Here is a 27,732-nt window from a genome sequence, read left to right as displayed (position 1 = left end):
TAACACAGTACATATAACATCATAAACCTTTAGTCATGCCAAGTCACTGATGACATTTACAAAATAAACCACAAGCCATTCTTCTTTTAACATTCTTAATTGTAACAAAGCTTTAGACAAGCTTGATATTAACAAAATGATATTCTCGCAAGCCCTTGACCTACTTGTCTTCATACCATTACCAAGAATTAAAGACCCTAACTTACAGGAACACTAGTTCAAGTCCTATAGTAATCTAAGAAGTTCCATAATCAATTATTTTAATAGATTTGTTACTATACCTACAAAACCTTCTGATTATAGAAATTTGCCTCTAAGAGATTAGGGACTTAGAGTAAAGGGGTGATATTTTCCCCAGTTTCCTGTCAACTCCAGGCAGAAGTTGTGTCAAATTGCAAGCTGCATTAAGTCAGGCTGCCAGGTTTAAATCATACCTGCAGTTGACGCCTGCCTTCCCTGCAAGGGCTGCTGGCATGTTGGGTCAGCGTTCCTTGATATTCATACCTGGAGTTAGACTCAGAAAAAATAGCCAGTTTACAGCCCCATTAAGTCTTTGAATAGCAAGTTCCAATAATCAGTTTAAGATATGACTATAATCTCACTTTGCTTAAGGAACCTCCTTAAGGCTAGCTTTAAATAGCTTGTATGCATTTCAAAAATTGGACCATATAAATATGATAGGTAAAATGTTTCTGATTTAATTCCAGCAATTACTTGCACAATTTGTATTAATACCCAATTTGCCCTTATATCACTTTGAAACATTTAAGGACCTTATTTCACATAGATACAAAGTAACTTTAAAATCCCAGCCTTAGACTATGGGATAATGATTCAACCTTACATTTGTATTTTTATTTCACAAACTTCTTTTTCCTTTGTCCAAATTATTCCCATTAATATTTATAAACAATATTATCTTTACAATCATTGAAATTTGGTTCTCTGTTTTTGAAACTTCAGAGTATTTCAGTTTATATATCTGCTGCTTCTGTCCTTACCTAAATCTTGTACCTGGTATAAGAATTTTTTAAAATGTGAAGGTCCAACCATAAAATCTTCCTTTTAAAATTATCAGACAAATGTTTTAATAAATGTGATATAATTTCACTTTTACTACTATCTTATAAAATTTTCTTGTGCAAAAATCCAAATTTGAGATCCTATTACCAAAATATGATAAATTTTGGAAGTCAATCATATACATCTGTATATAATTCTTAGAAGAATCAATCTGAGCCTATTGCTTTTCTCAAAATTTGCTATCCCTTTTTTAATTAGACATCTAACACATTACATCTTTGTCTTATTACTTTGTCTAATCATTTCCTCCTTTTGGAGGATGTTATCTCTATATTATTTTAATTTTTTATTTGGCCATGAACATAGGTTAAAATTGTAAGCTATTCATTTCTGCACCCTATTACATAATAACTCAGAGATATTCCAATATCCATCTATTACCTAATAGATTTAGTATTGTACTTAAAAAACTTCTTGATAATATAAATTTGCTATGAAAGAAAAGAGGGACAATGTCATATCTCTTAACAGAAGGAAAGAACTTCCTTAGCTCTGTTTGATTCAAGGCATGAGTCATATCTGATAGCCAATCATATAGTCACTAGATGCTGAAAGCAGGGCTTAGGAGTAATTAGGTGGGGATTTTTCCTTTTCAGAAAGGAAATAGCAGAATTTGGAAATAGAGTCAAGAAGATCCTACCTAGGCCGTGTCCAAGGTTGTCTTCAAAAATCACAAAAAGTTTTTTTTAACATTTCTTCTAAAAGTGTTTCCCCCTTTAAAACAGTCTTACAATTTATCCTGATGTTAAGAGGAATAGTTACTAAACTTTTCTGAAGAAAATTATTTAGAAAGTTTTAAAATGATAGACATCTCTTTCTTTCTCTGTAAAGCAAATTAACCCTTAAACACTGGAATTCATTTACTAAGTTGGTGGAAAATGTCCTCATTCTCAAATATTATACAGAATTCCTAGGTATTTCAAAGTTCCTTAGTCAAAAAGTTGTTGTAATGGGGAGGACACTTAGTTTCTATAAATTACATACCCAATTAAATTAACCTTGTCACAATAACAAAGTTTACCAGGACTTTAAAAACTTACTTCATAGGAATTCCTCTACACAGAAAACTACATAAGATTGATAAGAATTCATGACTAGATGGTTACAATTCTTAATCTAACAACATCTCGATTATGAGAGGAATTTTTTTCTTAACAACATAGGTAATGCAATGTTAATCAAATTGCACAATACAAGAAAATTTAGAAATATAAGCACACCACAAGCACTTATCACATGTTTAAACTTGAAACAGAATCTATTAATTATCAATCAGGTGATCATGACTTAGTTGGATGAGCAAATCAAATCTGGATTCATAATCACTAGTGGTAACATTTTAATTTGTAAGGTCCAATACTCTTAGATTGGAGAAGGATTATTATCTATAAAATCACATTTTTCTTCAATATTGCTGATACATCTGTTTGCCAAATTACACAATTTAGAAATATAATAATACCCTAAACATAATTATGCATTTTTAAAATCTCCTTGCACAGAGAATCTTTCATCTCATCATTTGAAACTATAACTTTAAACCACCAGATGTATTCTCATAATAGAAAAGTTTTCACATGGAAAATCTGCTCTCATAGTAAATGTCAGTATTATTAATTATTTACTTGTTATAACCAAATATAAGAGTTCCAAATAATCAAATTTTTATCATATCCCTTTTAAAAACCCATTTTACATATATCAAAATCAGATTAGAATTGCTTCTCAAATTTCACAATCTATGAGAATTTTAGGAATAAAATGCAATTTTAGAAATACAGAAACAATAAATTTCAGATGACATCAATTGCATTTCCAGATTGCCACATATAGAAATTATTCAGCTTATTACTTTTGGTATTTAAAAACCTCTTCAAAAGCTACAGCTACATTTAAATTAGAGAGATAGTAATTATGTTATGTCTAACATATACCAGACATTATGTTAAGCAATTTAGAATCATTATATCATTTTCATCCCATAACAACCACCATTATTATTTTCCCTTTACAAATCAGGAAACAGGACAAACAGAGATAAAATACAGTGTTACAACTGGAACAGAGAAGTATGAAGTTTACCTAAAGCAGAGGCTGGTATCACAGTGAAGACAATTTTTGGAGGCAGAGGTTGGGAAATGCTAACCACAGTCCCAATACATGTACCTCAGCCTTCCCCCATAACTGCAGAATTTACCGAGCCTAGGGCGGTCTGCAGCCGCTGGGACAGGATGGGTGAAATATAAAGGACCTGGATGACATTTCCAAGCTTTGCCAGAAAGGATGGGCGACACAGCTCCCAGGGGGCACAGGACTGTTGCCAGTGGAGTCCCCATATTGCTGCTATGCCTCTCCGCTCTTTTTTTCCCCAGGTGGAGGGGGATGACTCAAATTCCCTACCATTACTCTCTTCCCTTATCTGATCTGGGATGAGAGAAATTTGTTTTAGCTGTTCTTTTACTGCAGCCCTGGCTTGGTCAGAGATAGGACAACAGGGTGAAAGATCTTAATGATTCTAACTCAAGTAAACTTCACCTTTGTGCTCACTCCTTAAAAACTTTTTTGCACTTAAATCTAAGGGAAAAGATTCCCTCTTAACTCTGGGGAGGGAGTGGGGAATGATAAGTGATCAGCACTGGGAGGAGGTGTTTCAGCAAGAGTGAGCTCCTGGAGTGATTTACAGTCTCAGGAGTTCTCTCTCTCAAAATCCAACTAGTCAGTTTCCAAACTTTTAAATGGTTACTATAAGAATCTGCTAAAATGTTTAGCTCTATTTCCATTTGTAATTCCAGATTTGCCAGACCAGAAATTACAAGGAAAAGAGTCTTTGTTTCCCTAGCTGCAGCCTTAGAATTCCCTGGCTGCCTGCATTTCAGATTTTACAAGGTATAGACTCATTTCACAGCATATACATTCGCACACATACTGAAAGACAAATTGACAATTTAAGAGAACAAATACAGACTGAGCTCACAATTTAACGACAAGGAGAGGGAATTAAAGGTTTTCATAAATTGGCTATTAGCACCCCTATGGTCTTTGGGGAAGCCTGGGCATTCCTGATGTTTCTGACTCTCCATAACCTACATTCAGAGTGTAACTATCCTTCTCAAAAACAAAGCCCTTGGGAAGGGGTGAGCAGGAAGAAAAGAGGCAACAGCAGCAGGGGTACAAAGTTATCCTCCTCCTTAGAGCTAGGGCAGGTAAGGGAAAGGTGAGGAATAAGGATAGAGTGCATCTGTCTTCTCCTGACTCAGAGCCTTTAAGGGAATGGAGGCAGGGAGGAGGCGAGGAATGGGGCGGAAAGAGTAGAGGACAGCTAGGGCTGGAGTCATTGTAAACAAAGATCAATCTACAAAGGGAACCGAGTTAATCCAAAGTGATTTATTGGTCCCTGCCCTCAAAGCTAGCTTAAAGGGAGTTTTTGGACTTCAAACTAGTGGGAGTCCTTTTTGGAAGCTGGGAATAGGGAGACTTTACCCCCACCTCATCAAAGCCAAGATTCCAGGAAAAAATGAATCCTGAGGTGCCTAAGAATGGCATTGGTGGCATTGGGCTGCAGTTCTTTGTCCCGGTTCCATCATTTCCATCCAAAGTTCATGGCACCATAACTTTAACCTGGAAGTTTCGTTAAAGGAGGCAAACAGAGCTGGGTGATAGAAAAATTCGCATTACTTATTTATTTATTCCCTTAAGCATAGCGGACATGCATGCATGGACTGCCTGAATAAAGAGATGAGTAAGCTTATATACATTTTTCTTTAACAGACTCAGCATGTCTGTATTACTTAACTTTTATGATCCCCATGTATGTTTAACCATGCTATAAGACAAGGATTTTCATTAATGGAATAGGTTGTAAATACAGTAAGTCAGGATAGTTGACAAAGTGTCAATTGGAATTACAACCCAGGATCTCTGTGTTTAATTTACCATTAACATTCCATAACTTAGCATATGCCCATAAAATATTAAGATAAGAAAAAGTCACATAATTCAAGATAATTTCTCGGAGCTAGAGGTCTCATCCTTAATGGCCATGGACAGAGGAACGAATGCTCCATCTGGGCTTGTTGACATAAGATAGAGGTATTCTGAGTTTACTCAGAGAACAAAGAAGCTGTTAGGTCCAGACTCTTCCTCTGTTTGATTAGTTCAGGCTCTGGGTTTTATTGAAATTACAAAAATGGTATAAAATGGTATAAAATGTTCCTCACTGTCTATCTTTCTATCTTTGACAGACTGCAAATGGACCTGAGGTAGGCCTGACATTAAATAGGAGACTGGGCTTGATTTCCTTTGAGAATACAGAGCTCCCTGAATGACTCTAAAATTCTCCCTGAAACAAAGGCCCATCTTTTTAATACCAGTATTCTGCTGTTGGTGTTGTATGACTGCAAATCATGGAACACTGGAATCTCTAAAGAATTTAAAATGAGTATCTCTCAGAGGACAATGGAGGATTTGAACATAGTGCGGTACATAATAAATAAGCGACTATGAAGAAGAACCCAAGTAAAGGATGCCATGTCATCAAATTATGTAGAAAAAAGATGGGGCTGGTCATATGATGAGAGCAAGAGATTACTGAAAGTTTATGTTTTCCACTGGTAACTTTGTCTTATCAAGAGAAAGTAAAGGAAGCTCTCAGCAATTTGGATGAATCGCCTGTGCTGAACTTAAGAGGGGCAGGGAGAAGATTTACCCAAGATGAGCAGGCATGGATGAGTTATCCACATCATTAGAGGGAAAATCCACATTGATGAGTTCAAAGAACCATTTATAGTGTTTGAATATTATTAAAGGAATGGTTAGTGAACATCTAGAAAGGAAGGTACAGTTAAAAAACCAATAAAGGCTTATTCAAGAATAGGTCACGCAAGACTAATATTTCCTTTTTCTTTTCAATGTTACTAGACTGGTAGACCAGGAAAATGCTATAGATTTAGTTTACCTAGATTTTTAGCAAAACATTTGACAAAGTCCCTCATGTTATTCTTTTGGACAACCTGGAGATACTTGGGCTAGAGTATACAGTTAAGTCGATTCACAAGTGGTTGAATGTTGGGACACAGAGTGTTCATAAATGGCGAGATCTTGTAGAACATCTCTGGTATCTATGCTTGGCATTGTGCTGGTTAACATTTTAATCAGTAACTTAGATAAGAACAGGTGCGTGGCATGCTCAACAGATTTGCAGGTAATACAATGCTAGGAAGGACAGACAATACATAGGATGACATTCAGAATTCAAAAAGATTGACAGGTTTGAACATTGGGCCAAATCTGACGGACTGAAATTCAGTAGAGGTAAATGTAAAGTCTTATACCTTGCATCAGAAAATTAACTTTACAGGTTCAGAATGGGGAAGGCATTGTTTCAGCAGTACTCCTGTAAAAGAACTAGGGTTTTAGGGGACCTCAAGCTTAATTTGAGTGAACAGTGTGATGTGGTAGCCAAAAAACTCTAACATTAGACCATGTTAGCAAAAGCATAATGTCCAAGATGGAGGGAGTTCAATATACTGCTCTATTCAGACTACATCTGGACTCTTCTGTTCAATTCTAGTTGTCACATTTTACTTTGATAAGCTGGACACCATCTGAAGCAGTGGTGTCAAACTAAAATAGAAATAGGGGCCACTAATCTAGTAAGCCCTTCAGGCCACTTATTAACTTAAACCATGTAAAATTATTTATATTTTATTATATCTTTATTTTGTTAAATATTTCCCAGTTACATCTTAATCTGGTTAGGGCCACATGGGCTGCATGTTTGACACCTCTTATCTAGAGGTAGACAAACCATTGGGAAGGACCTTGAGATCATGTCATGCAAGGATCTTTTGAAGGAATTCAGGAATGTTTAGCCTACAGAAGACTTAGGAGAAATATGATACTTGTCTTGCTATAAAGTCTAATAAAGACAAAAGTCTAATCATCTTCCACATGACAGCCCTGCAAGTATTTGTAGATATCTAGATTTGTTCTGCTTGATTCCAGAGATCAGAGCTAGGAGCAATATGGGGAAGCTGTAGAGGCAGATTTCAGCTTGAGAGAATTATAAACTTCCTAATAGAGCTTTCTCAAAGTGGAATGTGGACTTCCTAGCAGATTCCTACCATACTAGAAGTTTTAAAGTTAGAGCTGGATGATCATTTGTTGGACATATGGTTGAAGGAATTCTCATTTGGGTACAGGGTGGACTGTTTGGTCTTTGGAATAAGGGGGTTCCTTCCATGAACCAATGATTATTTTTATTGTGTTGTCAGTAAAGGATATATATTTCCTGTTTCTGCTTTTTACAGATTTGCAAAATCTCTGTGGCCTAGTACATGGCTAGTTTTTGTAAAGTTCCAAGTAGTACTGAGAAATATGTATACTCTTTTGCAATTTCTTTTAGAAGATGCCATAAGTTTTTTAGCTCTCGTTTTGCCAGCAATTTGTTCATTTTTATTTAACTTTCTGTTAGACTTAGCCATGACTGAGAGAGGGATATTGAAATCTCCTGTCACTATTGTGTTACTGTCTGTATATTCTTGTAGCCCAGTTGAGGTCTCCTTTATAAGTTTGGATGCTAAGGCATTTCAAGTTTATAAGTTTAATATTGATATTGATTTATTGCCTATAGTTCCTTTCAGCATAAAGTAGTTTTCTTATTTGTCACTTTTTATTTTTTGAATGTTTGTTTTTGCGTTGTCAGACAGCATGATTGTAGCTCCTGCTTTTTTGGATTCACTTGATGCATAGTAAATTTTTTCCCTCCTCAGTTCTGTTCTTTGTTATGTCTTTGCATTTTAAATATGTCTCTTATAAGCAACAGGTTGTGGAGTTTTATTTTATATTTTCCTCCATTTATCTCTATTTTTTCTTAAACCAAGTTATGATTTTTCCCCTTGTGCTGTAAATACAGTACTATGTCTCTTCAGTTACTCTAGTTTAAACCTTTTTTGAGGTACTCCTATTTCTACTGTCTCCTTCTCCTCACCTCCCCTGCTCCCCTGTTTGCTATCCCATTGTCTTTGGAGTTTGGTTATAGTCCTTTTTTTCCTGCTTGTATCTGGTCATTTTGTTCTTCACCTTTTTTTTCCCTGTCAGCCAAGTAGGAACCCCCTTGCCCCAATTCTTCCTGTTCATTAGTTTTTAAAATTTCATTTTCTGCCCCTTCCCCCTTTCTAGAGAGGATTTCTTTCCATCCCTTACCTCCCTGTCTGTCCTCCCTTTTCTGTCTACTCTAGACCCTCATCCTCCTGGTTCATAGCCCCTAAACTTATCTAGCCCCCATAGGCTTCATGGAGAATATGGCGCTTGTACTGGATCTTGAAGGAAGCGAGATTCTAAGAGGAGGTGAGGAGGAAGTGCATCGCAGTCTTGGGGGACAGCCAGTGCAAAGAGATGGGAAATGGATTGCTGGATATGAGGAACAGTGAGAAGGTGAGTGTGGACTGTCGGATACTGGAGAATAATGTGTAATAAGGTTAGAAAGGTAGGTCAGGTGGCGAAATGCTTTAAATGCCAGAGGATTTTCCCTTCCCTTCTAGAGGACTGGATACATTGGAGTTTGATTAGGGAGTGAGGTGCTTTAGGAAATTTGCTTTAGCACTTGTCTGGAGGATTGGATTGGACTAGGGCAAGACTTGAGACAGAGACGAGTTAGTCAAGTCAGTAAACATTTATTAAATGCCTACTATGTGCCAGGCACTGTACTAAGCACCATGGGTACAAAAAAGGCAAAAGACAGGCCCTTCTCTCAGAGAGCTCACAAATAATTTACTATTTATTTGCATGTGGAAGGACTTGTTGGTAGTTCTACACTGGCCCCACTCATGGAGTTTACAGTTGAAGACAGTAAATCACATACTATAGGAAAACATAAAGATAAACAGGCTAAATGCTGTTGGTGATACTGAGTGACAGCCCAATTATGGTTTTTAATATTGGACAGCTTGGCAACCTGGACTGGACAAGCTAGATGAAAGAGCTTCCAGATCCCTTTCATGCCCCTGCTCTTCTCTCACCAAATCCCTGTTTATTTATCTTTCATTCGTTCCTCCTACCTAAGGCTTTGTGTGTCCGTCTGGGATGCTACCAGATGTGTGTTGGTTAGGAAGTGTACTTCTGTCAGGGTAGGGCTTCATCCTGAGCTCTCTATTGGCCTCTCTTACTCACCTTTGTATTGGTTGATGGCTTAGTTATCTCATCTCCTCATCTCTTCCCTCTCTCCTCCTATAGAGGGCTAGAAATGTGTCAACATTGAAGACACATGACAGACTCCTGTCACTGAACAGTAGGGACACTAATCTATGGAATCTCCTGCCCTAGGCCCAGTAGAAAGATAAAATTGAACCACTCCTGAGACCAAGATTCCCTTAGAGCTGTTCAGGTCTATCTTAATAGACCAGTGCTGCCGCAAACATCCAGCCCCCAAGCGTTGCCCCAGCTGGAGATTTAGTTCAGTACTTCAGTCCCCTCCTATGATTTCAGTGAGACCTCTTGCATTGTCTTTTTCTCTTCATTCTCATTGCTACCACCTCGGAAGAGTTCTGCCTGGGCTGTTGCCATTGCCTCCAATCTGTTCTTCCCATTGATGTCAGATTAATAATAAATCTATAATATTTAGAGCTGGAAGAGGACAGAATTAAACTAATCCAACTCCCTCATACAAATGAGGGGAAGAAGCTTGCCCAGGATCATGGCACTATTGCTCTGGGACCTTGGGCAAGTCACTCAACCTCTGTTTGCCTCAGTTTCCTCATCTCTAAAATGGGGATCATAATAGCACCTTGCGAGGACCCAAAGAGATAATAATTGTAAGATGCATAGCATGGTGTCTGGCACGTACTAAGCACTATATAAATATTAACTATTATTAACATAGGCATGTTCATATCACTTCTCCTCAAACCCCTGCAATGACTGGTATCTGTTGAATAAAGTCTCAACTCCCAAACACTGCAAAAGTGATAGACATGGGTGTTTTGGTACACAGAGAACTTATTTGTGATTCAAAGGAAAAACCTGGCTTGATTGGCCTGGTGGGGGGTAGGGGGCTCCCTCTGGAAGTGATGCAGAGCGGAGAGGAGGCTGGCCTCCCATCCTCCATTCTCTTCCTTATTGCCTAGTCCTTGCAGGAAGAGCCTGCACTATCCCTGGGATGAAGGGAAAAGGGTGTGTGTTGGGGATGGAGGAGGAATCACACTTAGAGGAAGCTGATCATGTGGCTAAGTGGAGTTAAAATCACTGCCCTTAAATAAACTATAGTATCTCTACATTTCTCTACCTCCTTTTGGGCAAACTCTACAGTTTTAGAGACAGCCTTAAATTTTGATCCATAAATATAATTGTAGTGAATTCTTCAATGGCTAATCCAAGGAAAAAATGGTATTTCCATTTAATAATTCACGTACACTCAGCTTTATTTTCTCCTTTTGCCTTCTGTCCTTTGAGAGTGGAAGCCACATTAATAATGACAGTCATTTCTTTCTCTGCCTCCGTTTATCTCTTCCCAGAAGCTGGAAGCCTGCCCACATGGCCAGTCTGGACCAGCTCATTTTCTAACGCTTTGTTCTTCTCTGGTAAACACTGTATAAAAACATCAGTAGTCTTTATCTTGCCTTCCTTCTTTTCTGTTTGGTTCCCAGTAGAAAGAGTCCTTTTCTTCGGGAGCTATCAGTGGGCCTCATCACCTGAGCAGAAGAAGGCGTGAGATCCAGCTGTGGTTTCACGTGATGAAGAGTTTGCGCACTCCCTGCATGGCTTGCTTTCTTCAATTAGCTATTTTAACCATTTCCCTCCCATTCCCCACTGGTCACAGAAAAACAGATAGACTGGGCTGGCTCTGTAGTGCTCAATACCAAACCTGCTTCTGAATTTGGGAGACTTCCCAGCCGTGTGTATGTGTACCTACATGTACATGCACACATACACATATCTCTGTGTATGTCTTACCTGATTGGGAATCTCTGTTCTTTTTTGTTTTTGCTTTGCTTTTCGTTTGGCCTCTTTTGAAGGGCCAGTACACAGCAAATGGAGAAGTGAAAATACTTCTGTTTTATATCATTTTTTTCTGTTACTTTAGGTGTATTTGCAAGTTGAAGATAACTAGATCATGTAGTAAACAGAATTTCTCCAAATTTAATGCATGTTTTGAAATTTAAAGCCTGCCTGGATAAAGGCTATTTATCAAACACGGATTAATAGGAAAAGAGGGGGTCATAAAGACATCAAGATTGTGCTAGGAGAATTCAGCATTTTACTGTTACTGACTTTTGTTACTATAGCACCTAATCTTAATAAAGCTGAAAATAAAAAGCCTTATACTTCCATTTTTTGGACACAGTATGCTTAATTGAAGTTTTAGTCCTAAATTCACATGTTACATTATCTTAGGTGACAGTGCTTTATTAACAGGCAATATTTCACCAAGTTAGGCAGCTGTAAGGTGGTTTAGATACCTCCTGTTCTCTTAGAGTTTAGAGTCTACAGAAATTTGTCAAGTTAACAAAATGGCACGCTCCTTAACAAGTAAATATACTGCCGTAGACACTGCAGTTTTGGAAAGAGCCATTTTGAAGAATTTCAGATCAAATCTACCCAGTCATAGTTTTCATTAGGTTGCGTCAACATTGTGCAAATAAAAAAGAGGCTTGCCTCAGCAAAATTTAGTAGTGAGGGCAGGCTTTAGGGTCTAATTTCATCTGGAATCAGAGTACTTACCCCTATCTTACCTGGGTGGCAGGAGTCAGGAAGACCTGAGTTCAAACCCAGCCTCAGACACTCTCTAGCTATATATGAACCTGGGCGAGTCACTTGTTTGCCTGTTTCCTCAGCTATAAAATGGTGATAATAATGACACCTATTATCTCAATGTTTGTAAGGCACTAAGCACGGTGCCTGGCACATAGTTAGCTATGTAAATGTGAGCTGTTATTAATGATCTCACTTAGGTGGGTGGAGTAGTCCTAGCATGCTCTACTGAGGAATTCTAACACACTCTTGGAGAAGGTCTGAGCAGACTGATCTGACTCGCTGAAGTCTGAGTTGGTCCAGTGGACACATAGGACAGACATACTCACTGCACACTTCACACACTTAGCATTGCAGAAGTGGGGAAACTTAAACGTCATCTGGCTCAGCCTCTACATCTTATAGAGGAGGAAGCTAAGACCTTGGGAGGTAAAGAACACAACCAGCTAGAAGCAGAACAAACTAGTGTTCCTTAAATAGGGTGGCTTTGTCAGCAAGACAAGCGAGATTATTTTTAGTTTTAACTTTTAGTGAATCTCGTTTTTATCCTTCTTTTGTTTAAATCTGACTAGGTTTGGGGGGGTGGGGGGGGTGAAGAGGGTGTCCAGAAAAATACTGGGGCAGCCTTAAATCGATCTGTGTTTATTAATGTGCTGAGTCTTGCTGACTACACTCATTCGTGAATCACAAGTCTAAGAGATGTTTAGATTTAAACCAGGTATAAGGTTGTTTTGAGCATCCAGATCACTTGGGATCAGGAACAAGCAGTTTAAATATAAAGTGTCTTGTCCCTTGGAACATAGATCCAGAACTAGAAGGGACAGATGTCAAATTTAACTTCTAGATGAGGTCACAGAGATCCGGGGTGGGGGTGGGGGGCAGGGAGGGGAGGGAGAGGGAATTGTTTACCCAAGATCTGATAGGTAAATAAGTAGGAGAGCCAAAATTCGAACCTGTGTTTTCTGACTCTGATGGTCAACAGTCATTTATTAAGGGCCTGCTATGTGCCAGGCACTGGGCATACTAATAACAAAAAACAAAGCAAGCTTCACTAAGAGCTTACAGTCTAATAGACTCCAGAACCAGTGGTGTGTTTTGTTTTGTTTTTTAAACCAAATTGCCTGTTTAGTCACCTTAGTTGTTTAAAGAGGATATGTGAAATTTGGGGTATTTTGCACTTCTCTCTCAAGCCTTAGTCTTAGCTTTCCACTATGACTCATCACTTCTCTGTGGTACAGTGGAAAGAGGCTTTAGAGCCAGACAATCTTAGTTCAAATTCCACCTTTGCAGTGACTTTGGGCAAGTCACTTAACCTCCTGCTCCAAGATGAGAGGGTTGGATTAGACGGCTCAGGAGGCCTCTGCCAGCCCCAAGATTCATTGTTTGCTCCTCTGGCCCCGGCCCCAATATCCTCCCCTAGCCACCCAACTCTCCTTCCCTCCACTCCTACCTCGACCTGTTTCAGCCCCATTCTCAGTCCTGTCCTTAAGCAGTTATAATGAAACGAAGATCCAAGTAAGTGGTGACCAGACAGATGAGAACCTAGTGGGGTAAAGTTTTTGCAGGGCTCTGGGAAGAAATGAGTCTGAGAGGCTTGAAATCAAGTTTATGCCAATGATTCTGCTCAGAGGAATGAGAAAGAGGTTAGTGTACAGGTCAGTCTTATGGCCTGCATTGGAGAAAGAGAATGGTGAATTACAAAGAGCCCTAAGCTTAGAATTGGAAGACCTGGGTTCATATCATGCCTCAGTTTCTTCACATGTAAAATGATGGCGTTGAAGTAGATGATTTCTAGAAGCTCCACCCACACACCTTCAAAACTTTCCTATTCTCTTCCATAAATACATGTGCTTGTATTGTCTTTCTTTAACATGCTACTCCCCTGGAGTATTTCCAAATTCAACTGGAACCAATCAATTTTTGAAGGAATACTAGTAAAGGTAGGCCACGCAATGTATTAGTTAATAAATAAACATTTAGCCTCCCATGTACCAGGCACTGAGCTAAGAAGGGCCACCAACAGCGAAGGGTCCAGGAACTGAAGGCCAGCAAGTACTTTGTAAATTGAGTCCTTTGTCTTTACAGATAATAGAGAACATTCTCTCTCTGATCACTCATACAGATAAAATGTATGTAAATTAATAGGTCAGCCAAACTACATAAAGTTGTACAAACAGATCTTTTATTTTGATCATGGAATTTCTCCCTCAAGAACAGCAGTGTTTTTCCCAAGAAATGAATTGGGCTACGGATCAAACAGAAACATGCTTTGAACAGCCTTTTCTAGGGGGACATTTCCTCTTTCCTTCTCCCCAGGGACAGCAGAAGAGTTCATGAAGAATAAGAGCTCACATATTCATAGAGATACATAGTTTACAAAACACTTTCCTCACAAGCCTGTCAGGTACCGATAGCATTATTAAACCCATTTAAAAAAAAACTAAAATAAACTTAGGGAAAATCATGATTTGTCCAAAGTCACTTAGCTATTTAATGGCAGAACGGGCATTTGAACCCAGGTCCTTGACCAAGACCAGTGTTGTTTTTCTACTTCACAATGCATTAGCATGTATGCCTGAAAAGAGCAAGGGCCGAAATGGATATTTTCATGAACAGAAAGTTCAGCTCTGAAGGGCTGGCGAAAACAAAATCTGAAAATGAGAGATCCAGTTCAAAGATTTCTATAGAAGAGTAGTCAAGATTAATTAGCAGTTATAGATGTCTAAGACATTTCAAAATTTAAGTATTTTAAAATTAAATTTTTATTGTTCTGTTTATGCCTTTTTTTTTAACACCAGTCGTTTCTCTATGTGCCCTCTCATAACAACAACAACAACAAAAAAAGTTAAGCCAAGCTAAAGAGTGACTGCTTCTACAGCCTTCCATACCCAGAGCCTCCCACCTTTCTAAGGGGAGGGAAGTACGTTTCACCATCTGTTCACCAAGGATAATTTTTTTAAAGATTCAGTAGCAAGTCAGTGGTACTGATCACACAGTTTCAAATCCAGGACTAAAAAGCAAATATGGTCACTGGCTGCCAAAGATGCTTCAAAAGTACATAGATAGGTAATCATTTAACAAGTTATAGAATGAATAGATTGATCCATGAAGTCAATATGCCATTTACTACTGTGACGCCATTGAATTTGATCTTCAGGCATAGGCAGCTTACTAATTGATGTTTCATTTGCTTAGAGACTTAGAAAATTTAGGCCTAGTTCCAACGTGAGGTTTTCTTTGAAAGAGTAAATGATATGAACTCTGAAACATGGGAGACAGTTTGCTAATAGTATAGGCTTACAGCAAATAAAATAATAATACTAAAATAGAAATCATAAGAACAAAACCTAGTTTCAGCAACTCTCCTTTATATATCTTCCCTTCCCTCTCATCCCCTCTTTATTTTCAGTGAATTCAGCTATGTGCTTGAGCTTCCTGGAGGGAAAGTCCTTGTAAAAAGGGCATGGGCTGCTTGCTTGCATTTCTGTCATCTCATCCCATCCTCGTTTGAGTTGTAGTAAGGTGAAAGTCTAAATAAAATACTTGTGGAACAGTCTGGAAGAACACATCAGTTTTCTTCAAGTAATTTGGTATATTTCCTCCTGCCACATACAGGATCTCAAAAATTAATGTTCACTTTCCTGCTTGTGTCTTACTTGGTCAGACAGGACAAAGCTGTCATCAGAAGGAGACCAGGCTGAGGGGTGGGACTGTTTTGCTTCTTTGTGGCTGCCAGGCTTGTGTGCCACCTGCCTTGTATCTCACTTGGCTCGTATTTTGGGGGGGCATGGGTCCAGTGTGTTATTCTAATATGGCCATGTGTATTGAACCCAGGGCTCTTGGATGCAGATTTTCCAAGATGTATGAAATACATGGGTATTTCCAGTGGAAAATTCGGTACTTTAAAATACAAAAACTTTCCAAACTGCTCCCTTCCAGTAAGTAGGAGCAGTTAAGTGCTGCACAGAATGAATTTAAAGAGGGATCTAGAAAAGCAATGTGCCTCAGTGAAGAAGTGTTCCCAAAATTGCTAACTATGTGACAGTGGGTGAGTCACTTAATCGTTGAGTCTCAATTTCGCCACCCATAAAATAGGGATAAAAATTATAGTTTCTATGCTCACAAGGTTGTGAGGCCTATAGAAAATGAATGTAAAACACTTAAATTAAACCTTAATTTGCTCCATGACCAGTAGTCATGAATAAGCCTGTGTGTCCTTGAGAGGAGGGACAGAGAAAGGTGAGAGTCTGCCTGTCTCCTCTCCATCAGTGCTATACTCAAGGTCTGTCAGGTCCGTCACTCCAAGGGTGTCTTGCTGCTTGTGCACTGGCCGGCCACAGTGCCTGAAATTGTCCCATTACTCACACCATTCACCTTAAATTATTCTATGCTATGGGCTGCATTGTTGTACCATAGTGAAAAGAGGGCCGCTGGACTTGGGTTTGAATTCTGGCTTTGGGACCCAGGGCAAAGTCACTTTAACTTCTTGGAACCTGTTTCCTTATCTGTACAGTAGGGGTAATACAACTTACAAATATCTACAGAATTATTGTGAGGAAAGAAAGCCCTTTGTGATCCTTAACCCCTACATAAATTGCAGGGGTGAGGCATTACCTCATTATTAACATTAATACCTCAGTATGAAAGAATTGATCAGAGTAGTCCCCAGGAGATAGCAGGTCTCTTAAGAAAATGGGAGACAGGGAAGGTAAGTAAGTATTGATTGGAAATGGGGGGAGGGGGAGGAAAGGGTATGAAAACAAAAGATGCAGAGTCTGGGGCATTTCCTAAGAGGGAAGGTCCAAAGGAGAGCCATAGTGAAAGAAGGCTCTTAGGCAGACCAGGGTCAGCAAGATACTTATGTCTTGTGTGGCAGAGAGAGGGAAGTGGTAGGAATTAGCATCCTAAAAAGAGAAGTAGAAAAATGACCCAAAGAGGACTTTTCCTGACTCATAGCTTTGCTTAGGGCCAGCCTGGCCTGCCCTAAGCAGCAGTAGGCATCTGACCTGGCTCTGTTACAAGACCTGATGAGGCATATCCCAGGAACCCTCACCCTTTTTTGCCTTATTCTGAGATGCCAGTGACTTCTCTATTTTAACCACTTAAAAGCCTGGGGACTATAGTCCTGTTATAGAATTATACTCTCCTAGAATGTTCAGAGCTTGGAAGGGGAATTTAGGGGGTCATGAAGACACCCACTTCCCCACAGGGAAACCCATCCCATTGTATCTAGAATGAAAAGCAACATACGTACTCCCCTTATTTTCCAGAAAACTGAAGCATGACTTTCCCAGGGCCCTGATCTTCAGCACAGATGATTTTTTCTTCAAGGAAGATGGTACTTACGAGTTCAACCCTGATGTCCTGGAAGAAGCTCATGACTGGAACCAGAAAAGAGGTGATGAAAGCTTTCCAAGGCTCCTGGGAGGTCCCCAAGTGTTTTGCATGCCGGGCAGGGTGCAGGGGCGACAGAAGGAACATGTTCTAAGGAAGGGCAGCAGCTCCATTCACTATTTCCCAGAATGGCTCATCTGAGCCGACTTCTTTCCATGGCCTCTAGGAAGAAGGGATCTCTAATTCAGACCAGGGCTAGAAGAGAGGGCATTAGAGCTGTGTAATGGCAACGTCCAAGAGTAAACAAAAATAAACCCTGTGGATTTCACTCACCCCTTCCACTGTTTGTTGCATGTTGTTTACTGTTGTGTAACATGTTGTGTTGCAGCAAGGAAAGCAATGAGGAATGGCATATCCCCAATTATTATTGATAATACCAACCTTCACGCCTGGGAGATGAAGCCCTATGCGGTCATGGTAGGAAGAAGTATCATTCTGAATTTTCAGTTATAGACATTGGTGGGAAAGTGGAAACATTCATTCTTTCCTCTCTTTTTGATCTTCCGCTTCCATTTATTGGCAGCAATGGTCCATCTCCTTCCTGGGAGCAAAGGGGCTGAGGCTTCACTCTGCCACTCACCTTGGCTGTTCTGTGGCTGAAGTTTTCCAAAAATGATGCCTCTCCAGATGTTACCCTGACCCTAGGAAATGATAACATGACAACTTTTGAATCCTTCCTTGTTCCTGTTCTGGATCCTTGGTAGATGATCTATTTGGGGCCAGTATATTTGGAGGGCACTGAGGTTCTCCCAGAAACAGAGGTGGCTGGGTCAGATGGCTTAAAGGGAGAGTTATCTGTTAATGGTCTCTCTCATATTTCAGTACTCTTTAACAAGCCAATTTAATCCTTTAGTAAGCCAGGGCTGTGGGTCCTATGCATGACTGACTGCGTCTTTGCAAGCCCAAACTCCACAGAATTTTTGAGTCTTAAAATTAAGCTGGGACAAACACTATAATGTTATATGTATATATGCATTTTGTAAACATACACAAATGCCTGTAATTCAGTTCTCAAATATCTATATTAACTATAATGAGAAAGACTAACTTGGATAATTCTCAAATAATTTTCCTTTGACTTTGGAATAACTTTTTTTAATTAACAGAATATTATTCTAATCACATCATCTTTGTAGTGGTATTAAAACAAGTGTTTTTCTTCCTTTCTTTTCCCCCACACATCTACTGATAGTGGGGGAAGGCATTCAAAAGCTCATGGGGTACCAGGGAGAGGACAGACTGGAATATAACATTTGCTACCAGTGATTTCCATATGGGTAATCATGCATTGACTATCTCCAAAAATGGACTCATGCTGACCCATCTGATTACATATTTGATTCCCATCACAAGCACAATTTTCATCTACATCGTCATCATTTTTTTTGGCAAAGCATTAAACCTAGGCCTGCTTGTTCCTTGCTTTCTTCTCTCATTGTTTTTCATGGGTTCAGGTTATACTGTTTGGTGGTTGGTTGGTGAGGGAGGGTAGTTTGTGCTGCCTAGTTCTAGGATAAAGAAAGAATGAGCAAGGTGTATAGGGCATATGGGGAAAAGCAGAACTCAGAATTAAGAATCAAGGAAGAACAAAGAAGTGACATTTGTAGAAGGAGTTTGAACTGGTCTTATTTTTAAACTTTCTGGATATGTTTGATTTTTTTCCCTTCAGGTTCATTGAAAGGTTATTCATGAGTTTACAAGAAATAGGTGCTTTCTAGATTACTTTATTTAAATAACCTTCTAGTTAGGGTGAAAAGATTACATTTGAGGAAGAGGAAAATGAAAATTTGTTGCTTTTATTAAATATTATACAAGGCTAGTAAACAGGGAGGAAAGTGGACCAGACATAAGACACGAGTGTGTTTGTGGACATATATGTTTGAACGAATAAAGAAAATGTCTTGATTGAGGGAAAGGGGGAAAAGTGGCTCATGTTCCATTGTCTTGACTGGCAGGGAGAGTTACTTCTAGGGAGGAATGCCCAGGTAGGTTAAGTGGAAATTACTGTACTGTTCTTCGGTAAGCTTTGTTCCCACACTGGGAAAAGGATGATCATTAGGCAAATTTTAAGTCCCTCTGAGTTCATCTGCTCCATTGAGGTGGGAAGCCTGGATACCTTTCTTGATTAGTATTCCACAACAATCTAACGGAAAAGTAAAATCGGTGCTCTGTACTCATTACAGAAGAGTTTTTGTGATTTCCCCAAACCTTGGAAAAGCAATAAAATCTCACCTATCAAAAACACACCTAACATTCTTACTTCCTAAGTGAATATCATGCCAGGTTAAATTATAGAAGTGAATTTAGAGATCATTTAGTAATTTCTGATGTCAAAATGAACCCAAAGAGAGCAGGCTTTTACATTTTCTCATTAAACACCTCCAGAGAGGATTTCATGGACTTCCTCCAAAACATTCCTCTGAAATCACCTCTCAGCACCAATAAAACTTAAAAAAAAAATTAAAGAGCTCCCCTCTCAGGAACTAGTGTGAAATTTGGAAGTGTTGTAATCAAAGAATCAACTCTAGGTACTAGGAAAAGTCATTAGCTAAATAAAAACATGACCAAGGTTGTGAATTACCAGCAATACAAAATATTTTTAGAAAAGATACAGAATAAAGGTTAAATGGCAGAATGATTAATATCAAACACATGCCTGTGTCCTCAGTGGTTTTTTGCATTTTCTTTTTAAATCAGGCACTTGAAAATAATTATGAAGTTATATTCCGAGAACCTGACACTTGTTGGAAGTTCAATGTTCAGGAGTTAGCAAGGTACTTGTTTCTTTCTTTAGTACTTCTCATTATGTATATATCCTTCAGTTTCAGATATTTCAGAATGAACACAAGACTGCGTTCAGGCCAGAAATGATCATTCTTGGAAGTGTTAGATTTTTCAACCTGTTTTTAAAAACAATATTCATGATTAAGCTTTCCACTTTATGTAGAACTAGGTACCTCAACAAGGTCTAATTCCTTTGATAAGAGTGCTGATTTCATAGGTTTGTCATTGTGTACTGAAAGGTTTTATTTAAACAAATATTTTGTTAAAGAACTAGAAAAAATAGATGCCCATTGATTGGGGAGTGGCTAAATAAACTGTAGTGGTGAATATAATGTAATATTATTGCAGTGCAAGAAATGATGTATGTAGAGGACATAGAGAAGCATGGGAAGACTTATGAATTGACAGAATCAGGGAACTCAAAATGGGAAAACAGCATACATAAGTGGAAAGCACAAAAACAATTGAAACAGAATACCGTGTAACTATATGACCAAGCTTAGCTCTCAAGAGTTGCTGAATGCACCTTCCTCTATTCTTTGAAGAGGTGAGGGACTGTAGGGGGTGAATACAGCGTATGCCATCAGTCAGTTGAAATTTTAGATATTGTTGAACTGTATTTTCCCCCCATTCTTCGATATAAGGAAAGGCTCTCTGAGTGAGTTGGGTTGAAAATGAAAGTCATATAAAAAGCAGTAAAAAACTGAAAAAAAAATCTTGCTAAAAGGGGGATGTCAACTGAAGAAAACACAAAAGTGGGCCATTTTAAAGCAGTGTTCTGGATGTGGGATTGTACATTTATTACAGTTGAATTTAGTGTTTTAAAATATCCTTTAGGAAAAAATGATAGATGTCAACCTGACACTAACTCCCATGGTAGGACTCCACTATACCTGTTGCTTTACTCAGAACCATGATTATTAATGTGAAGTGCCTGATGAGATCTGATGGTCATTCTTGGGTTTGAGAGGATTTTTCACTTCAGTCCAGATACCTGGTGCCCTTTTTGTTCTTGCTTCCTTGCTTTGCTCATACGCTCGTGTGCACGGCAAGAGGAAGACAGGGTTCCATGGGTCATATTTCACATTTTCCCAGTTAAGCTCTGGGAATAGGAATTGTACAATGAATCTTCATGCTTTTTAGGATAAGAAAATGGTTTTTGACATATTGCTGTAATTAAAATATTTCCATTTTTTCAATGCAGAAGAAACACACATGGGGTCCCAAAAGAAAAAATACATCGAATGAAAGAACAGTATGAGCATGATGTGACCTTTCACAGTGTACTTCATTCTGAAAAACCAAGCCGATTGAGCAGAAGCCAGGACAGGCACATGCCGCCTTTCAACAGTGCAGGATACTGGAACTCCTACTTAGGGTTTCCAAACCGGAGAGCTCCCGGGGGCTTCTCAAATGACAGCTACTTTAACAGAAGGGGGGGTTACCATAATGGATATTAAGAGTTCTATATTTTATCTTTACAGCTGTTTTAAATTTTCCTAAATCAGTTTTTACTTCAAATTTTTGTATTTTATTATCTGTTCAGTTTGTCAGAGTTCTAATGTAATTCCGAGGTAAATAATTGAACTGGGGAAGTCTTTGTGCCTAAGTCATCATTATCATCAAAAGGAATTTGTTAAGTGACCACATGTGCAGAGGGCCTGTGCACAGTTGACTAAACAGGTACAGTCCCTTCCTCTGAGAATGAAATTGCAGTTGAAAACAGATGATAAATACGTGCTCAGGTGCAGGGGACACGCGGCCATGTGATTGAATAAAATTGAACCAGTTCATGAAGTGTTTCTATTATACATATTTAAGCATCAGTGTAATTGATTCCTCTGTAATAGACAGGGATTTATTTTTTCACTTGCTGTATTTGACCCTAGGACACTCATGCATGTCTTGTGTTGTGCAGTGGGGAGTCTCCATCTCCTTCTAGATCGTCCCATTGCCTGTGCTATTTTGGTTAAGATATGTAGGGAATGTATGAATTGTGACCAAAAGGGGGATATTTTTGCTTTCTAAACAAATGTAGCAGAATATATATACATCTAAACAAACGTTTTTCTTTTGAAAGTGGCCACCTTAATAAGGAAGCTCAATCCAAGATTGCTATCATTGCCCAAAATGTTTTGGAAAGGAAACCAGTCACATTAAATAATGAAATCACAACTATACCCCCTTTTGGATCACCCACTTTATTCATTTGTTTCCAAGAGCTTTAGACCATACTGTACTGTTAGCTAAGCCCACTTTTTAAAAGGACTTGTAGATTTGTATAGAAGCATTGTTTCCAGTTTACCAGAAATAAACCAAATTTTGGGGAACTCAAGTGGCTAAAAACCATAATATGAAGACTAATAGCATCATTAAATATGGTAGCAGTAAGACCATGCACAATGTGCAAGAAGAGGGTATCTTGGGAACGTCCCTTTCTCCAATTAGAACTTTGAAAAGCATCTGTTAACAAGTACTGTTTCCTTAGTGCAAATTAATTAGAAGGTTTTTTCCCTTGTTACCTTTTCACTTAAGACAGTGATAAACCAACAGCACGTGTAGCTTTCTATTTGCTCTTGGCTAATGTAGCATTGTTCTCTATAGGCTCTATATTTTCTAGTGTTTTGTAATCTCTCATTTTTAAAGTGTTTCAAACAATGGTGCTTTAAGTCATTCTTTTATGTATGTTGTATTTATATGAATTTAACAAAGCAAATAATGAATGTAAACCAAGTTTTCTGGATATGACATTCTATTTTCCTACATGCTACCAATATACATTAGTACTTCAGAACACTCATGATTTTCTACTTCCTTCACTGCCAAAAATTAAACAGTTGCTCCTCATGACCTGCTGTGGCAAACCCCCCCCCCCCAAACCCCCACAAAAACCCAGATGTTATTGTTGGACCCACCCTGTGGATGAGTTTCTCTAAATTCAGCTAGGTTGACCTTGAGGTAAAAGACATACAGTCTATTACCAGGCCCAGAATATGGCCAGAAGGCCATTTTAATATGTTAGGAATTAAATGCTGTAAGTCTAAGTTCTTGTTCTAAGTAAAAAAATTCATTACTTTATCTTTTTAGCCCTCTTGCCATTTGAAGCAGGCCGGTAAGCAAATGAAAGTAACATTTATCTGCTCTATAAAGTTTTCTCTGGTAGTTTACCTAGATCAGTTTGAAAGATTGAAATATTTAACATTCCATAATGTGGCAACATTTGACTTTCATTTTATTGCAGGTTATCTTAATGCCTGCTACCAGCAAAAAGATGAGTATATATGCATAAATAAATCTATATATGTGTATACACACATATATACACACATAAATATATATGCATATGAATATATATTTATTTAAATAAAGTTTTCTAAGTTAATATTTCATTTTAAAAGAAAGATCCCATAGACTTTGACAGATGTTGCTGCTGAAGTCTGAGCTAATGGATAGCAGGCTTAAATTTAAAGTGTCATGATAATTCTTACTAAGCTCCAAGAGTACCACTCAGTCAGAAGGCATCAGTTACAGCGCTAGTGGGAAAGTCCCTGCCCTCAAGGAGCCTGTATATAAACGGGAAGTACGACAAGGATATTGAAAAGTATATACATAATGTAGACAAGATAGTTTGAGGAGGGATCCATTGGCAGCAAGAGGGACCAGAAAGGGTTTTCAGGGAGAACGTAGCACTTGATCTGAGTATGAAGAAAAACGGGCATTCCAAAAGCTGGCAGAGGATGGGATGGGGGCATCATTGTAGCTATGAGAGAGACAGGATAGATACAGAGATAGGAGATGGGGTGTTCCTAGTATGGTTGAGTTGCAGCATTCAGGAGGGAAGTAGCATCTAAGGAAGGGGCATGGAGGACCCATTTCCTTTCCAATAGGCAGTTGGAAATAGACACCTGGAGAAGGCCTAAAACTGGATATAAAGTTTGGGGAGCTATTTACACAGAGATAACAATAGAATGAATGGGAACTGATTAAGTCACCAAGTGAGAGGGCTAACAAAGAAAAACGGGCAGGACAGAGCCTTGGGATGTACCCACAGCTAGTCAACATAATATGGAAAACGAATTAACAAAGAAAACTGAGGAGCAATTGAAAGTTAGGAAAGATGAGAGTAGCATCATGAAAACCCAGAGAGGAGAGGTTAGGAAGAGTACTGTCAGCAGTGCCAAGGGCTGCTGAGATAGGGCCTGCTTCCAACCCTGCCCCCACAAGCCATCATGGGGGGAGTCCACCCTTGAGGAGAAATCTGCCCACCATGTCACCACCATTATGAAATGCTAACTAATCGCCACAATGGGCAGGTCAATCTATGAGCCCTGGAAATACAGCATTCCAGATCCTGGTCCTTGAAAACATCACAGAAGGTGGTCACGCTCATGGGGACATGACCTGGGATACAGCTACTAAAGGCCCAGAAAATACCCTTGATACTCAAATGTTTCAACATGGCTTTGTCAATGGAAATTACATCAGAAGATGTGAAATTACCACCTGCTTGGCTGCTGTATCCTAGACACCACTGGGCCTTTCCATCTGACTTGGAACTGAAACCTTGTATGTCTTGTCTCTCCCATTAGAACATAAACCTGAGAGCAGAGATTATCTTGCTTTTCCCTCTCTATCCCCAGCACTAAGCGCAGTGCTTTGTTAAGCATTAACAAATGCTTTTTCATACTTTTTCATTTATAAATTCAATTAAGTAAAAAGGTTTGAAATAATTAAATTTGGCAATCAAGAAATAATTAGTAACTGGAGACAGCAGTTTCATTTGAGATCTGAAGCCTAACTGCAAGAGGTTAGATAAGGGGTTAGAAGTGGAGGCACTGAGTGTTGACAATTTCCTCAAGGAGTTTGGCTGAGAATGAGAGGAGGGATAGAGGATGGTCAGTGGAGCTCCATCAATAAGTATTAAGCACCTCTATGTGTTAGGCATTGCTCTAGGTGCTAAGGATAAAAATAACGTGAAGTAGACAATCCCTACTTGAGAGTTTTCTAAGGATAGAGGAGATGTGCATTTTTGTAGGCGGCAGGAAAGAGACCAATACTCCCCAAAAGAAAAGACACCATACCCTTTATTTGCTGTGCAACAAGTCCTGGACAGATTCCTATCAAAAACCCCAGAGCTGTCACTACAGAACTGCCTCCCCAGGGTTTTTTTTAGACACCTCCTCACATCTCCAACACCCAGTGACCTCCTTAATAATAGTTCTCTGGAGAGGGAAAATGATGACTACCCTTAGACAAAGTTTTAAAGTCTTTGAGCACTTTTTCTTAATCTTCCCCATCCCTACTACCCAGAAGTCCTATGGCTATCTAAAGTCATGGTAGTACCCACTTCCCCTTCCAATCTTCTTAAACCTTCCCCTCCATACACTTTAGGATCCAGTGACACTGGCCTCTTGGCTGTTCTTCCCTCTCCTGACACCGAATGTTTTCACTGACTGTCGTCCATGCCTGGAATGCTCTTTCCCTCCTCATCTCCACTTCCTGCCTTCCATGGCTTCCTTCAGGTCTCAGAGGCCTGACTTCTGCAAGAAGCCTTTTCCTAGTCCTCCTTAATCTTAGTGCCTTCCCTCTGAAACTACCCCAGTGTGTCCTGTATCTATCTTGTTTGTACATAGGTTATATGTTGCCTTCCCCATTAGAACATGGGCTCCTAGAATGCAGGTGCTATTTGCCTTTCTTTGTATCCCTAGTGCATATAGCACAGTGCCTGGCACATAGTAGCTGCTTAATAATATTTCCTGGTTCTCCTCTCAGACCACTCCTCAGTCTCCCTTGTAGGATCCTCCTCCAGATCACTCTAACTGTAGGTGTCCTTCAGGATTCTATCCTGGGCCTTCCCCTCTTCTCCCTTGCAAGAAAACTAAACTGCTTCCATTGGAATTGTCTTAGGAAGATTCTGAAGGTCACTTGGCAAGGTGAGGTTCTAGACAGAGGTCTTCTCTTGAGCTGAACTGCCAAGCATTCAGACTTGTAGAAAACGCAACTCCCATAGGCTGGCCACATTGTTTGAATGCCAAACATGTATTTGTCTAAAAGGCTTTTACTTGCACAGTGGTCAGAAGAAGCAATACAAGGATATTCTCAAGGTCTCTCTGAAGAATTTTAGTATGGATTGTGAAGCATTAGAGATGTTGGCAGAGGACCACCCAAAATGGTGTGCCCATGTCAAAGAAGGCTCTATGAGCAAAGCAGAATTGAAGTAGCTCAAAAGAAACACAAGATGAGCAAATTTAGAGTCATCTCCACTCCAAATGCTCATACGGACTATTTGCACCTGACCTGTGGTAGTGCCTACCAAGTTTGTGCTGGTTTGATCAGCCAGTGGGACACATTGTACTTTAACCCCAGCATCGTGATGACATCAGTCCTCTTGGAATATGAAGGATGAACAATATTACTTTACTTGGTATAAACTCACCAGCTCACATGAATTTCATTACCATCTCTATGCTGATGATTCTCAGCTCTACCTTTTCTGTCCCAGACTCTCTGCTGACTTCCAGCCTCACATCTCCAACTGCTTTTCAATTTCAGACTTCAAAAACCGCATGTCCGGTAGATGTCTTAGACTCAACATGTCTGAAATGAGCTCATCTTTCCCATTCAACCTTCCTCCCTTCCAGACTTCCTTATTTCTGTCAAGGGCGACAGCATCTTCCTAGTCTCGCAGGCTCGCAGTCTAGGGGTCATCCTCTCCATCTTTCACCACATCTCCAGCTGATCAGTATACCCAGTTGACTCGATTTCATCTTTTTAACATCTCTTGAACATGCTCCTTTCTCTCCTCTGACACTGCCACATCTCTAGGACAGAATCTCATCACCTATTTTTGTTTAAGTTCTTTTCAGTTGTGTTCAGCTCTTCACGACCCTCTAATAGGGTTTTCCTGGCAAAGATACTGAAAGGTTTGCCATTTCCTTTTCCAGCTCATTTTACAGATGAGGAAACTGAGGCAAACAGGGTTAAGTGACTTGTCCAGGGTCATGCAACTAATGTCTGTGGCTGAATTTGAACTCATCTTCCTGACTCTAGGCCCAGCACTCTATCCACTGTGTCACATCCCTCGATGCCCTCCTCATCACCTCACACCTGGATTATGTAAATAGCCTACTTGTGGGTCTGCCTGCCTCAAGTCTCTCCCCACTCCAGCCCATCCTCCATTCAGCTGCCAAAGTAATTTTCCTAAAGTTTAGGTCTGACCATGTCATTCCTCTAACTCAATAAACTCCAGTGGCTCCCTATTACCCTCAGGATCAAACAGAAAATCCTTATTGCCATTCAAAGCCCTTCATAACCCAGTCCCTCCTACCTTTCCTGTCTTCTTATATGTACTCTTAGGTTTAGTGACTCTCCATCTCCTGCCACTGGGCATTTTCTTTGGCTGTTACCCATGCTTGGAAAGCACACTTCCCCCTCTTTGCTCCAACTACTGACCTCCCCGGCTTCCTTTAGTCCTAACTAAAATCCCACCTTCTATAAGAAGCCTCTCCGAACTCCTCTTAATTCTAGTGCCCTCCTTCTGTTCATTATTTCCTATTTATCCTGTACATAGCTCATTTGTACATATTTGATTGCTATCTCCCCAATGAGATTGTGAGCTTCTTGAGGGCAGGACTGTCTTTTGCCTCTTTTGGAATCTCCACTGTTTAGCACAGTGTAGGTGCTTAATAAATGTTTGACTAACAAATGCTGACTGTCCTTCCTATT

At 39.4% G+C, this 27,732-nt stretch overlaps 1 protein-coding gene across 2 annotated transcripts in view; it reads left to right on the top strand.

Annotated features, from left to right (window-relative positions):
* N4BP2L1 (NEDD4 binding protein 2 like 1) overlaps positions 1-22,803 on the top strand; it is a 33,316-nt gene extending 10,513 nt beyond the window's left edge. Inside the window, exons 2-5 of one of the 2 annotated variants that reach the window (XM_036744626.1) lie at positions 17,100-17,227; positions 17,552-17,640; positions 19,921-19,997; positions 21,212-22,803. In XM_036744626.1, the coding sequence (XP_036600521.1) occupies positions 17,100-17,227; positions 17,552-17,640; positions 19,921-19,997; positions 21,212-21,467 (550 nt within the window). In that variant the 3' untranslated portion in view covers positions 21,468-22,803. The remainder of the gene's footprint in view (positions 1-17,099; positions 17,228-17,551; positions 17,641-19,920; positions 19,998-21,211) is intronic. The other variant, XM_036744627.1, reaches the window with a different exon arrangement.
* Positions 22,804-27,732: the final 4,929 nt, after the last annotated feature.

This window comes from Trichosurus vulpecula, chromosome 2 (genome assembly GCF_011100635.1).
Source record: "Trichosurus vulpecula isolate mTriVul1 chromosome 2, mTriVul1.pri, whole genome shotgun sequence".
Classification (NCBI taxonomy): domain Eukaryota; kingdom Metazoa; phylum Chordata; class Mammalia; order Diprotodontia; family Phalangeridae; genus Trichosurus; species Trichosurus vulpecula.
Note: the sequence above shows the minus strand (reverse complement) of the source record. Positions and strands in the feature narration are given on the sequence as shown.